The sequence below is a fragment of the Typha angustifolia genome, chromosome 4 (genome assembly GCF_048772165.1).
Source record: "Typha angustifolia cultivar Huaian chromosome 4, ASM4877216v1, whole genome shotgun sequence".
Classification (NCBI taxonomy): domain Eukaryota; kingdom Viridiplantae; phylum Streptophyta; class Magnoliopsida; order Poales; family Typhaceae; genus Typha; species Typha angustifolia.
Window position 1 is genome coordinate 1374989 of NC_133242.1, and position 15658 is coordinate 1390646.

General features: G+C 36.2%; 1 protein-coding gene across 3 annotated transcripts; it reads left to right on the forward strand.

The window, feature by feature from the left end:
• Positions 1 to 14: 14 nt before the first annotated feature.
• LOC140758757 (uncharacterized) lies at positions 15 to 15099 on the forward strand. 3 transcript variants are annotated; one of them, XM_073095033.1, is made up of 30 exons: positions 15 to 385; positions 1010 to 1073; positions 1151 to 1327; positions 1421 to 1515; positions 2398 to 2497; positions 3586 to 3690; positions 3837 to 3999; positions 5054 to 5174; positions 5275 to 5337; positions 5486 to 5566; positions 5635 to 5729; positions 5827 to 5977; positions 6355 to 6441; positions 7251 to 7370; positions 7437 to 7568; positions 7668 to 7765; positions 7842 to 7965; positions 8044 to 8151; positions 9047 to 9191; positions 9494 to 9604; positions 9717 to 9780; positions 10054 to 10129; positions 11247 to 11429; positions 11504 to 11614; positions 11875 to 12042; positions 12132 to 12290; positions 12784 to 13017; positions 13269 to 13436; positions 14095 to 14207; positions 14307 to 15099. In XM_073095033.1, the coding sequence occupies exons 3-30, from the start codon at positions 1168 to 1170 to the stop codon at positions 14842 to 14844; spliced, it is 3873 nt and encodes a 1290-aa protein (XP_072951134.1). In that variant the 5' UTR covers positions 15 to 385; positions 1010 to 1073; positions 1151 to 1167; the 3' UTR covers positions 14845 to 15099. The 3 variants fall into 3 exon arrangements, with proteins under 3 accessions (XP_072951134.1, XP_072951133.1, XP_072951135.1); XM_073095032.1 differs by having other exon boundaries at positions 1010 to 1327; XM_073095034.1 differs by having other exon boundaries at positions 16 to 385; positions 1010 to 1327; positions 13269 to 13430.
• Positions 15100 to 15658: the final 559 nt, after the last annotated feature.

Consider the following 15658-nt stretch of genomic DNA (forward strand, 5'->3'; position numbering starts at 1 on the left):
AATGCGTAAACAACAACAAAGGAAAGAGAACTCCAATCTCAAAGCATTAAGTCATTTCCAGCGGACGCCTCTAAATAATCCATCAAACCGGCGTGGATCTCTGGGCACCGCCATCGACGACCTGCTCCGGTGGCAGCCACGGCCTCTTCCGCTGTTCCCTCTCCTCCTTGGGTCGCCTTCTTCGTCGGTTAGGGCATACGCCATCTCGAGCCATCCACGGTCGAATCGAGCTCGGCCAGCTCGGGCTCGCGTCGAGGCTTATCGAGCCGGTCCGGATTTCACGTTCCAGGGTCTCTCCGTCGACTCGTCTCTTTCTTCCTTCCTCTCTCTTTCTCTCTCCGGTGACGAAAACTTACTCAACGGTGTTCCCTGGAGTTGCCCAGAGGTAGCTATTGGGTCCGATCCTCTTTTCCGATCTGGTCTTTTACTTTTGTTTTAAGTCATAGGCAGATATCTGTGGTAGATCTTGGCTCTCGATTATTTAGGGGGAAGAATGCGGTTGTCATTAGAAGTCCCGAAGTTAAATAATTGATTGTTTTCTTGAATTGGTTACGTTTCTATAGATGAATAGCGAATAATTAGAGGTATCCAGTTCGAGTAAATGATTGCATTCTCGGTTCTTTGATCATACTAGTCAGTAGTTATCTCAACATGTGTGAACTTCTTGATATTGTTTTTCATTAGTTGCACGAGGAATGCAACACTAATTGTTTATCTTAAAGCCGAATCTTTGGTCGCATTCTTGTAGCTTGCAGGTGGGCAGATTTTCTTGAATTTTGTGAGATTCTCTCTCTCACTTCGCTTCTTGTTTCCTTGTTCGAGGAATTCCTTATTTTGCTATAATTGGAATTAGGAAAATAGTTTGACAGAATGTATAGATTGTTAAATTGGTGGTTCACCTCGAACTGTTTCCATGCTTCTCTATCTATTTCTCAACAATATAGTGCTTATAAGATTTGATAGTGCATAACATGCAGTCTTCTAAGCTCGTAACTTCTTATTTATTCAGATTGAGCTAGTTGGTTTTGGGCTGGATATCTCCCATTTTCGTGAGTGTATATGTGAATGAAGAGGTTGGTTACCATTGGTTTGTCGTGTACATAACATTGGTGATTGCAGCCCATCGTCCTAATCAGAGGTGAAATATCAGTTTATCTTTACAATAGGATGGATCCAGTCAAATCTTATTTAGGGAGACTAGTCCTGGAAGAAATAACTCCAGTAGTCATGGTTCTTACAACTCCTCTCGTTGAAGATGCCTGTCAGAAGAACGGGCTTAATTTTATTGAGATGCTTCTCCCATTCTCCCTTTTCAAGAAAATTGATGGTGTGGATTTTCTCCTCTCTTTTATTTTGTTATTTATGTATAACATTCTTGTAGTGGTTTGAACCGGTTGTCTAATTAATTTTACTTGCTCAGTTCCTGTTCGTACTGCAGCTGACCAACCTTACAGGCTGCAGATGTTCAAGCTAAGGCTCATGTATGCCTCTGACATACGGCTGCAAAACTATGAGGTAATGTTGCATTACCTGCTATTTTTTGTAAGTTGCATGCTCTTGACCAGTCTTGGATACATTTCTTAAGATTTAATAGATATCATACTGGATAGTGTTCTTTGGGTGTCAATCCAGTAAATATGGCATAGATAACACATACATCTAGCTAAAGCCACATAGACAAATAAAACCTAAAATGTTATTTGAGTCTACATCAGGTTTATATTCTACAGTTATTGCAGTTTGGATTCGACATAATTTCGGTCAAAGTTTGAATTATTATTATTATTGATTTTTAGGGTGTGTTTGGCCGATTGGAAAGTAAGGAAAGAAAATAATAGTTTTTTAAAAGTCATCACTTACTGTGCTTGGATGAAGAAAGTGGAGTGACAAATGAATTATTCACTTTTCTAAAACCTTAAGCTTCTCTCATTTCACTTCTTATTTCAAAAGAAGAGAGTGACACCTCCCACCTTTTTATATACTGTATACAATCATTAATTGCAAATTACACCCTTTCAATTTTTAAACAACAATAAATTATGATTACTTACTAGAAACGACTTCACTAGACACTTGCACTATTTTTTTTCCCTCTACTTCTCATCAACAGAACACATTCTTATATTAAATGACAAATTATATATTGATGGATTTAGGTGAATTGAAAAGAAAAATTGAAGAAGTTCCGGTCTTCAAAACTCCACCATTTTTTCATTGTTACACTTTTTATCATCAAAGCCCTTCATGCTTTTTACATCCTTTGATGATTGGCCAATGGATTCTTCTTTAACAGCCTTCACTTTAAAGGAATTACTGCATATAAGCTATTGCTACTTAATGTGGTGTTTATTGGTAAGATGACTGTATCATAATTTGGTAACTAACTTGTGGGAACAGGCTGCAGAACAGCATTTGAAGCAGGTTGTTTCTGACTCCAGTGAAAAGGCTCTTCCTGATTTGCTTTCTGATCCTCCACAACTTGAAACTGTACTAAGCAGTGAGATCTCATCCTTTCTGCTAGCAGCTTTAGCCTTTCATTTGCACTATGTTAATTTTATTTATTTGTGGGGTTTGAGACTTTCTCTAGAATTACATGATTGCTGAAATTAGAAAAAAAGAAAGATCCACCTGACTCTTCCTAGTAATTGTGATATGCAATCTTTAGAAATAAGCAATAGTCCTGATTTTCTTTTTAACTAGGCTTGACTAGCTAGTAGCAACCAGCTGTCTCAGTCATTCTTTTGGAATTTGGACCATGGAGACTAGTGAGTATGAAAACACCAGTACAGCAGGAGGGCATGGTAGGTTATTAGTTGGTGAACTATACTCATTGTTTGCAGAAAATGATTAAGTTGTTTGATTCTCATTATCCATACTTTATACGAATTTTAAATGCTAAATTTTCACATTATCACTACACAATAGCATCCCAGTAATTGAAACATTTGTGAGGTTATTTTTGAAATGTAAGAGCATATGTGAACTGTAAAATCTACGTACTAAGCACAAGAAATTTGGGCTTTGTGAGTTATGGAGAGTCCAACAAATTCTTCCTCCACAATACTAGTTATTATATGCTTTATGCATGTGGATTGAGATAGCTAGATGAAATGCCCAGGGCATTCCATTTAAGGCAGTATCAGGATTGCCAGGGAGAACACTTCACTTCTTTAGAAGTACTTTCTAGCCAACATATGCAATATATGGGTCACTGCCATAAATTTTGTTACTTGGGCTTGTCCACTATATCTGAACCTGTCAATTGGAGATGATTGAATAATTGGATGACAGTCAATCACAGCTAAATTTAATTTTTTTTCTGCAGAAAATCATGGCTCTGCTTTACTAGCATATGTACTTCTATTTATGTTCTTAGATGTCTGCTTTGCACTGCTGTAATGACTGAAGATTCTGTATGCATCTTGTATGATAAGTGTATTGGAGTGTTAGTCTGAATTATGATTCTTGTATACATGTTACAAATTCAAGTAAATTCAAGTAATATCCAAACTTTACCTTTTACAATGCTGGTTTTTGATTTGTCATCTTATCTGTTGATGATTTGCAAATTTTCTTTTAATGCAGAATCTGAATCTGATTTATGCCCACAGTGGATTCAGTTATTCAATAAAGAGCTTATACGAACAGTATCTTTTTCAGAGCATGAATCATTTGACCATCCTGTCGCATGTGAGCTTTTAAGCTTGTCTTTCCAAAAAGTGTCCTTGAATTTTGAATATCTTAAATGCTTATTCTCTTGAATATCATGATTCATGACTGCTTGTGACTTTCATATGAGTATAATTTTCAGCTCATGCACATGATTTGTTCTACAGGTCTTTTGGTGGTTTCATCAAAGGATGAACAGGCTGTCAATAGATTTGTCGATCTTTTCAACACAGATCAGTTGCCTTCTCTTCTAAATGATGGTGTCATGGACCCAAAGATATTGAAGCATTATCTTCTACTGCATGATAACCAAGATGGCACACCAGAAAGGTACTCTTTGCTTTTTATCATGCATAAAATTGAATTAATCTCCTTCTATCCATAAATGATTATTGGAACAAGTTTAATGTCAGGGAGCCTCATCTGAGCCATCAGAACTAATCTACCAACAATGTACTTGTTATGAGATAGGATAGTAGGATGGCTTGTTTATTGAAATCAAACAATCAGGATAAGGAATGTTTGGACTTTGTTCATGTACTAGCTTAATGAGATAGATCTAGTTAGTTCTTTGTTTTCCATGTGCTCTGACATGATGAAACTTATGTTACAAAGATGCGAGGTACCTATAAAAGAAAGACATGAACACTGGGATATGTCGTGGAAAGTTCACATGATCAGTTAGTCCTAGCGGAGTGTATTGACCTCACGTAAGGATCTGATTCTACAGAATTTGTACAATCCAAAATATTGTTCAGTTTGAGAGCCATATATTTGGTTTCTTGGTTCTTGACTTCTTGAGTAATAATTCGGCAGTTGTGGGATGTGGTGGCATGTCAATTTTGCATCCAAAGATGCATGTTGTTGAAATTTGGCAATATGATAAAAAGTGAAAAAGTAAGAATAAAACCGTGCATTGCTTCATGAAGGAATAACTTGGATTATCTTGATTGAGGTAATCCATGGACATCCATTGGTCTGATTTAGGAGTTGTAGAGCTTAAAGTTTAAGAAATTGATGCCTTCAATTTTTGGTCATGTAACATGCATCAGTGATCTACGTCTGCCAATATTTATCAAGTTGAGAAAATTTGCTGTCTTTTCTAGAGGAGAAAATTTAGTTTTGAAGGATTCTTTGGAACTTATACTGATCACTGATCTGAAATACCAACACAAAAGTGATTATTAATGATTTACTTCCGACTAATCATATTATATATCCAAGTGCTACAGTATTTTTGTTGTTGTTGTTGCCTGCTGCTGCTTACATCCACTCTTGTTTCCAAATTTTTACTTACATCACTTCTCAACTTCTAGATAACTATCAATTTCTTTAGGACACTTGCTATGAAGATTGATTAATTTTTTTATCTTTTTATATAAAGTGCAAACAGCATTTTGGCAGAAATGAGGAGCACTTTTGGTCCAAATGACTGTAGATTGCTGTGCATTAATTCTGCTCGAGGAGAGGATGTTAATGGCGAAGATATTTCACTGTTACCCTATGTAAGTTCACTCTCAGGGGGCAGCAAATTTTAATGCCTTTGACTTCCAAAATTCAGTAGACGGATTCATAATCCTATATCTTTCTTACAATTGTATGCAGAAAAATCATGGTTTGCATGGTCATGATATTGCTTATTCTCTTAACATGGATGATTTGAATGGGGTAAGCATGTAGCATCAATCAGGATGCTACCAGCTTTCATCTATTATAAGTTTGCCTATATACTCATAAAAATAGCATCAAATATTATTCACTTTTCAGGATGTAGTTTTTCTCTTTGTGGGTAAAATTTAACTGATTGTTTTATTAGATAAAAGATTTCATGCAAGGTCTTGCTTCTAATCATATCATTCCATATATGGAGCAAAAGATACGTGTCCTAAATCAGCAGGTATGCCATTTCATGATTGCTAGAGTATGTGTATATCATATTTCTAAATTATCTAAGTTCTCTATTAGGTTTCTGCGACAAGGAAGGGCTTTAGAAACCAAATAAAAAATCTGTGGTGGAGAAAAGGAAAAGATGATACTCCTGAAGCCCCTAATGTTCCTATGTAAGTTATCTAGCAGGCAGTATTAGATTTATACCTTTGTAATTTGTATTTTTATGTCATTATCTCCTTTTCGTCCTTTCCTCTTTTCTTTTAACAGGTATACATTCAGCTCCATTGAGTCTCAAATAAGAGTCCTCGGCGATTATGCATTCATGTTGCGAGACTATGAACTTGCATTGTCAAATTACCGGTTACTCTCCACTGATTATAAGCTTGATAAATCATGGAAACGCTATGCCGGTGTCCAGGTAGCTGACTTATCAATTTCTTTTGCGTAGATAATTCGTGAGGAAATTTGTCAAGAGCAAGTCCATTTTAATGACGTAGCTCGGGCTGGCAATAGATTGGATGCCCATGATAAGTGAGTCCCAAGCTCAATTTAGTGAGCAAATGTAGGAACTGTCCTGATTTAGGTTCAGTAGGAATCAGATATTGGCACAGATAATGTACTACTTGATTGAGATATGAGAACTACAATCCTGTACTTTTTAAGTTGTCCGACAAACCATTTCCTTTTCTTATCTGCCTCTCCAGAACCATTTTTGTGTCTATGTCTATATATCAGGATGTGGGTATTTCTTGCTGATAGTTTTGCTTAATTTAGTATCTTCAAATTTATCTGCAGGAAATGAGTGGACTTTCATACTTTATGCTGGATCAATCAAGAAAGGAATCTGAGTATTGCATGGAAAATGCTTTCAGTACATATTTGGTATCTACATATCTTATTCTTGTAGTATATATTATTTTCTCAATCAAGCTGAAACCTGATTGGAAGATCAAAAACTTCATGCTAAAGGATCTATGTCATAAATTTATAATTCTTGATTTGTGTAATTGCTCCATAAATAGAGAGCTGCTCTCCCTTCTTAAGCTTGGAGGAACATAGTCCAACTTAGATATCTTACCTCTTTGTTTACCTTGCTGGTTTTCTTTTGCAAGTATTAAAAGTATTTGGTGCCCTTTCTTTCTTACAATTCCATATTTCTAATGAACTTATTATGAATGATGACTATTCTATTGAGCTTAAGACTGTTGTTATTTACAAAGAGGATAACAAGGAGAAAGTTATTTTGTTTCATGTTTTAAAAATTTGATGTTAATTTAAAATTGTAATGAATCTTCTATTTTGCTGCAAACAGTCTTTCGTCAAACTAGGGACGACAAACTTCTTGTATTAAATCTTTTTGCTTGTGTCGTGTAAACTTGAATCAATTAACCCTACTTGGTGCTGGTCTATTGTGGGTTTTTGATGTTTTGGTTTTCTCCTAAAGTCGGTGCCAGCTAGGAGACAGCATCTTTTTTGCTACTGATAATATTGTGAATCATTTTGCCAAGATGATCCGACCAGTTGATTTTGTTACCATCATTTGATTTCCTTTTCCCAAATAATTATGGTGTATTATGGTGTATTAACTGAAAGTAACTTTGACTTGACCATCTGATGTTGCATTTTTTATGTTGTATATCACTTTATTGTTTTATGCTCTATTTGCTAGTGATTGAATAATCTCTGTGCAGAAAGTTGGTTCTTCCGGTCAGAGAAATGCTACTAGGTGTGGACTCTGGTGGGCCGAAATGCTCAAGGCTAGGGGACAGTATAGGGAGGCATCCACTGTGTATTTCCGCATTTCTAATGAGGTAAAGGCTAGAACACGGAAGCATGATGTACTTTGTTATTGCTGCTTATTGAATGTTGTTCTTCAGGAACCTTCTCTGCTTGCTGCTGTGATGCTTGAGCAAGCATCATGCTGCTATTTGTTATCCAATCCACCTATGTTGCGGAAGTATGGATTTCATCTCATTCTAGCTGGTAATCGTTACTATATTTCTGATCAGGTATACATTTCTTCAATTTTGTTCTGGAAATGACAATGTTGTGAGCAATTTAGAAGCTTGTCAAAACTTCCGTCCTTAGATATTCCGTGTAAATTGCAGAGACAACATGCTATCCGAGCATATAGAAATGCTCTTTTTGTGTACGAAGGAAATGCTTGGAATTACATCAATGATCATGTTCATTTTAATATTGGAAGGTACTGAGGCTGTTTTGAACTCCTTTTATACAGTGGTTTTTCTCTGTTACACTTCATTAGTATTTACATTGTTCAGGTGGTATGGACTTATTGGGTTATTTGAGGTGGCAGTCAAGCACATGTTGGAGGTTCTAGCATGCAGCCAACAGTCATCGGCAACCCAAAACATGTTCCTTACCGAATTTTTTAATTTCGTTCAGGTAGTATTCAAGAACCTCCTGATTTCTTCATGGAAAGTGTTTTATATTGCTGACAGTCAGTGACCATTGGTAAATTAGAAAATGGGGAAGACGGCTGATGTATACAAGCTTCAACTTCCTGTTATCAACGTATCATCACTTAAAGTTGTCTATGAAGATCATCGGACTTATGCGTCGGTTGCAGATGTAAGCTCATCCCTGCTATCAGCAGTACTAATGGGTGACTATGCATGTGACTGTTGGACAATGGATTTTTTTAAATGAATATCCTCTAATATCTTTTTCTCCTGCCCTGAGGACGCTGCATGGAAGCTTGTAGAAGAGCATAAATCTACTGTTGTTAAAACCAACAATTTCAGTCTCAGTTCTCAAGTTGATGAGTTAAATCATTGCATTAGAGTATTAGACATTGAAGTTTCTTACCATGTTTACACTGATTCAGTCTTTTATTAATAGTTGTTGTCAGTGCTACCACATGCTGATTATTTCATGATGATTCTTGGGGAAAAAGAGTTCCATCCGTCTCCTGTCAGGCTTATCAATTCATGTTTATCGTGATCTTCAGTTTGACAAAAACTTTTCTATAGCAACTGAGACTGAAAAGAAGAGATGTTACACAGAGCTCTAGATTCCTGAATGACATTTATCCATATTTGAGGATAAGGATAAGGGAGCATATGACATCTAGGTGTTGTCATCTAAAAATACCCAACCCCTTTTGCAATGGTTTGGAAGAGACTCAGGCAGTATATACACTAATAGGGACACTAGCAACTATTGTGACGTACACTTTAAGCAATAAAGATACCAGCGGATATGATCTAGATTAAATTTTGTTCTTGCAGACTTGGTCTTGTTATTTTGTTGTCATTATGCACAAATGTATTCTTATTAGATTTAGGTAGTTGGTAATTCTGATAGATTCTATTGCTTTACATGTATAAACCCTATCTCTCCTCCATAAACATTTCCTGGATGTATGGAAAACAAACAATGCCCATATTCTAATATTCCATAGCTTGTATATCTTTAAAACCTCCATCTATAAGTAATTCGTCTGTTATTTGTTTCTCTCCATCAGGTTGGTGTTGGTGAAAGCTTTTGGCAAGCCTTGGAAGAAGAAATGGTTCCTTCGGGATTGACTATCAGAACTAACTGGCTGGAATCTCAACCAAAATCGTCCCCTTTGAGAAAATACAATGACTCATGTGTTTGTGTGGCTGGAGGTATGGTGTAGCAGCTTGCTCAAAAGTCCTTTTTAATATGCAAGCTAGCATGAATTTTACAACCTTGTTTAAACTACTGAAGTGCAAACTAGAACCTGTTGTGATAGTAAATTTCAGTGTGAAATAATTGGCAGAAGATTAGTAGCAACAGAACAATAAATGAAATAATGGATGCTCTCATACATTGTGATTGATGTGATGTCTTGTTATCATTTCATAATGTTGATGTTTATCAATTGGGAAGTGCATCTGAATGGGTCCTTCATTTTTTTACTCACGAACTTTGATCTGATTGATTGCAGAAGCAATTAAGGTGAACCTTGAGCTTACAAATCCTCTACAAATTTCTATTTCTGTTTCTGGTATATCACTTATATGTGAGCTCTCGTCAAGTTCTGAGGCATCAAATGTTGGTATATTTCTCATCCCTGATGAGAATTGCAATGTTCTCCTGTAGAAACTGAGCTGCTTAAAATCTTCTAGAAAATCGTGTATAGTAAGGATTAAATTATGTCAATTATGCAGATAGAAGTGCATCATCTGTAGCAGTAAAGGAAGATCCTGGTTTCGAGAATCCTTCTTCTTGTAGGTAAATATTATTTATGTTGATGATTTCATACATGAAGGGGCAGTCAGTGTGATGGTAAAGGTTCTCAATGGGTACCTTGTTGTGATGGGTTCAAGTTGTAGAATAGTCGTCCCAGTAATTGGGCAATACCAAGACTGCATGCATCTTGCCCTTACCATACCTCACATAGTGGGAGCCTCGTGCACTTTGCATCCTTTCTTTTATTTTAACTTTTGAAGACGATAGTATTTGGAACAAGCAGGATGAGATGCTGCTTGTGATTGGTCATTGCAGGGATCAAAATGGTGAAAATTCTTTATTCACAATATCAAAGCTTCATGTTGTATTAGGAGGAGGTGAAACTAAGAGGGTAACCTTTGACATGGAGCTCCTAATTTCCTTTTTCTTTTTACATCTCTTAAATGGATATCAATGTGCTATTTATTTTATTCAGTTATACCTGTTAAAAGATCAAGAAATTCTGTTACAGGACTTTGCATAAGTAAAGGCCTTCATCCAATTTTATGCTTCATTTGCTATTTACTTCTCTGAGCCTGAGTTCCTTCTTAAAGCAAGCTGGTAAAAATTGTTTCTGAGGTATCTCACATAAAATTGTGTCAGGGAATGAGCATGTCAAATAGATGCCTCATAAAACATACACTGAAGGTTACCTTTTATGTTTTAAATATAGATATGTTCGAATTTCATATCCTCCATTACGTTGTCTTGTTGGTACCGTCTAACTGTAAGAACCAAGTCCACCTATACGAGTGTGAGGAAGACATTTCCTACAATCAGCCTCTCACTTTTGATGTCCTCTTTGACGATCAAGCTGCTAGTTTTAATTTACTTGTTGCTCCATTAAGTGATGTGTCTAATAGTGGTAAAGAATATAGGTCTTCATGGAGGCTAGTTAGTTACTCTTGTTCTGAATTGGAACATCTCTTCATTTAGAGAAATGTGCAAAAGGCATGTTCTATACAAGGGTGTAACAGGTGCAATACTTACTGCAAGGAAATGCTGGTAAGTTCTTGTTGATGGTAACTCTGATAGCAGGAGGGCTTAATGGAGTTCTTTGGTGGACAAAGTAGTCAGAACTGGTTGTAATTACCGCTACGTAGTTTGCAGGTTTGCATCTCATTGATGGTTGTAGTGGGTAATATCAATAGGCTGAGACATGTAATGATATAACTGATTGGTTGCACTCCATAGTAGGAAATGCTACTGAAGTATAATATGTTCCTAATTTGCTTGATCATATATCGTAAGATACACACTTCTGACCCAAATAGTTGGGACTAAAGGTTTTTTGTTGTTGTTGCAGCTTGGTTCCACTACATTTTTTTTAATTTGTTTATCTTCAATTCAACTGCTTAAGTTAGCTAGTCTATATCTACAGTTCTCAGGCTTCTCTTTGTCCAACAATCGTCGGTGATATGGATTATATCCAATATTTCTCTTTTTCCCCTCTTTATACCAATTTTCAGATACAACTTGAAGTTACTCCAAAAGTGGAAGGTATCCTAAAATTAGTTGGAGTGAGGTGGACCCTGTCAGATTCAGTGGTCGGTTTTCAGTACTTTGAGCTTGATGCAAAGAAAAAGAACAAGAAAGGGAAGAAGGGAGCTAGGCAATCTTTAAGCAATGATATGAATCTAATTGTGATCAAGGTTTGTGCCGATCATTTTTCTCACATATTTTTGTTGGAAGACGAGAATATTGACACCCAAATTTTTGTGTTTAGGGCATACCAAAAATTGAAGGATATATTGACTGCATGCCCACAAAAGCATTTGCAGGTGATTTACAGCTTGTCATGCTGAAACTGATAAACCATTCAGAATATTCTGTGAAGGTATGATATGATATGCTTTTGATGCAATTTTTTTCCTCCATTTTCATCATACCATTCTTCTGCATCTTAGATTCATCTTAGAAGCAATCTCTAAGCCAGAAGTTTTGGGAAGATTACCTCCAATATATTACTTCAGACAGCGCAGAGTTCTAACTTTGATGAAAATTTCTTATTCTCCTATCCAGTCATTGCCTTACACATATTTTAGTTGCACTATATTTTGGTGTATACTCATTCTCACTCGTGCCTGAACTTTGCAGAACATGAAAATGAAAATAAATCATCCGAGGTTCTTGATTCCTAGTAATTCACCAGACATAGATCTAGATTTTCCGCGGTGCTTGGAGAAGAAGGAAAATTTGGAAAGCGATCATGTGTCAGCAAACACTAAGGATATATCCAATAGTCTTTTGTTTTCATTTCCCAAAGTAAGAAGAGCAAAATCTGAAATATGATCATCTGATATATTCTATTATGAATATTTTGATTTGACATTTAGGTTCTCCATCTTTTGTAGGAGGCTACTATCCAAGGAGGGGCAGCATTTTCATGGCCTCTTTGGTTTCATTCTGGCATTGCTGGAAGCATTTCTCTTTATATATCATTATATTATGAAATGGAAAGTTGCTCTATTGACATGCCATATCGTACATTGCGCATGCACTATAATTTGGAGGTAAAGAATTTACTGAAAGTTCAAATTATTTAGATGGTTCAAAAACTTTGAATGGTATTACACATTAAGAATATCATCTTTATGTGCTAAGTTGCAATGAAAATTTTTAGATATCCTTGATTGAAATCTTAACTTCTAGTTTAGCTCTTTTTCTTTAAAGAACGTCAAGTAACCCGGTAAAGTTATCTTCAATTAATTTCTAGTGAACTCTTCTAATATTCAGAAATTGCACATTTCTCTTGGCACCAATGGTCAATGAAACTTCTAGTGTATAACATAAATTTCAAACAAGTAACGCACCTTCCTGTTAGCTGATTATTTCTTGTTCTTACTTGAGTATATGCTGTGGATCACTGTCGAATTAATGATTTTTTGTGGCCTTTTAGATAATTATTTCTCTGGATTCTAGTACCATTCCAGTTGCGATTTCATCTTAATCAGCAATTGATTTTTGCAGATGGATTTTCCAACTAATAGTTACTTTGATTTACAGGTTCTTCCATCACTAGATATATCATTCCTTATTAGCCCATGCTCATCAAGGTTGCAAGAATATCTTGTACACATGGACATAGTAAATAGGACTAGTTTCGAGACTTTCAAACTTCATCAGCTGTCCTGTGTTGGCGATCACTGGGCAATATCAACATTGCCTTCTTGCGCTTCTATCTGTTCCATGCAAACAATATCTGCGGGTCAGGGATTATCTTGCTTCTTCAAGCTAAAGGTTTGGAAGCTTTACCATGTATTACTAATCTGGAGGCTTGACCATGTATAACTAACCTGCTGCAGATAGATATTCCAGGAAGATTTCTTTATTATTTCTCTTTGTACCCTTTGTAGAAAAGTTAAATATTCTACTGAAGACTTTACTTTTGATTATCATCACATTTTCCAGTTTCAATTTATGTTTTGTTTTCCAGTGCATTAGATTCTTCTTTACCTATTAGAATCTCACAGGCTTATTTTATTTTTCAGGATCTAAGAACAAGTTCAAGTGAAAACGGCAACTACACTGTTCAAGGAAGTGATGTACTGGTGGATTCTGAGGGAAGCAAAGATTTGTTAATTGATGTATCTAGGTCACCTTTGTCCGAGTTTCATTATCAAGAAAGATATCACCAGGGAAAGTTAGCTAAGGTCAAGGTCATCCCCCTTATAGTTTTTGGACCTTTTAAGCTAATTAATGCCATTGAATAATTTTTATTTGTTCTTCTGTTCCTCATGTTAATAAAATTGCTATATAACATGCTTTTATGACTAATTTCTGAATTCCGTTAGGTATTTGCTTTTATGACTATTGTTAAACGACACCCCAGTGGGCAGCGGGTAGTCAAAATAATGCCTTCAACATTATCTTCCATGGTCTCCATCAAAATAATGCTTCAGAGCTCATCATCTCCTAATTCTAGCTTTTTATAACATTATGGTAGTCATATGTGATGAAAATTGTACAAAAGAATAGTTAACTGGACCTTTTTTGGAAAGTTCTTAAGTTCCATAGTTCCTAGAAATATGTTCATGTAGATATATTCGGTCTTTTTGAGATCTTATTCCCTCCATTACATATCTTCGAAAGATCCATGCAAGTGGCATATCTCATGTATTTTTGTTTTATTCCATGTAGCTACAGAATCGTAGACCATGTTGGTCTCATGCAATTAAAGAGACCTGGATATGACTGTTATCTGGAACCCTTGATAGTTTCATATACTTGGATATTAAGAACAAATAAGCTAATGAGGTCCCATCAATATTAACATCTAATTTTGTCTGAATTTTGCTATTTCTCTTCATGATTCAGGGGTATCCGGGCCTTCTTGATTTCATATTGATCTCAAAGAAGATAGGAAGCGACTCCACTTCTGAGCCAGGAGCAAACCAGCAACTGTTCTCTAATCATGCATGCCATTGCAGGCAAGAGTTGAACATTAAATAGGAGTTAGGGTTGTTTCTTTTTTTGGCTTTGAGCTTCAAGGATCTTGAAATTACTGATGGACTTATCTTTTGTTTCAGTATATCCAGCAAGAGCCCAATATGGTGGCATATGGATGGACCTCGCACAATTAATCATGATTTTTCAAATTCTCATTGTGAGGTTAATCTTCATGTTACGATCCACAATTGTACTGGAAATATTGTATCTGTCAGGCTTGCTACATTCGATAACATTCCAGAGACAAATCAGTCCAATGATACAACTCAATCCACCGATTATTCTAGCAATGGAGGATGGCATGATGTTTCTTTGGCAAATGACAAAAAGTTGATCACCACTGTTGAAGGTAGTCGCCCTCAGAGACCAGCATCTGAAAGTACCCCTCCGTTTTTTTGGTGTGCGGCAAGTTCCACTCAACTTAGTGTGGCACCGGCATGTATGGTCGAAGTTCCTCTGAGTATCTGCATTTTGGCACCTGGAACATACAATTTGTCAAATTATGAATTGCATTGGAAGCTACAACCATCTGAGGGGGGACCTGCTGATGAAGAGAAATGGTCTTCTGGTGTGGGCCGTGGACATCCTTTTTATATTACTGTTCTACATGACCCTTGATGAAATCCTGAGCTCTTATAGGCTGCTTACAGTAATTCAGTATGGGAGGTTTTGTCTTATATCACAGTTGTACATTATGCTGCGTAACATTAACCCAAAAGAAATATATATCCCAAGCTGTTGGTGAAGTTTGGTTTCTTGGTAAAAGATGCCAGCAGCTGAGTGTTCTATTATAGTAAATATTCTCCTTGTTCATTTTTTTCCTCACCGTTGTATTGACATTATTCAATGATTGAAGTGCATTCTTTTGGTCCAGAGATCAAGGATATTATCTTTATTCAATGGCCATCTAGTAGTCTACCACATATATTCATATGGATTAATTCTGCTACTTGTTTTTTAGTTGCTGAATTAACAAGTTCTTGATGAATTAAGTTATGCACTTCTATTGGTAAAAGTTTTATTTCTTCCTAGCCTCCGTTTGTCTTCTGCATCGTAGTACTCAGAAATGGGCATGCTGTGCACATTATGGCTCTTATTATCTTTTGGAATGTCTTTCAGAAATGTCTACGATGTGGCCAACTGAGTATGTTTCGGCTTCTTTTGCTTTTCCAATTCTTGCTCATATTTTGTCATGTACTCATGTTGCATGGCCATGGTGAGGTCAACTACTTACTCTTCTGAGGAGCATGTTGAGCTTGACTAAATTTCCTCACTATTTCAAATATGGGATTCTTGCTATTCAAACCACTTTGGTGGCTACTCTATATTTATGGAGAACTTCCATCCTCACGGATGCTGCAGTCTCGAGAGAAAGTAGGGTACGTCTGAAACCTATTAAATGTGAAATTCAATTGATTTCATTTGAAAATTA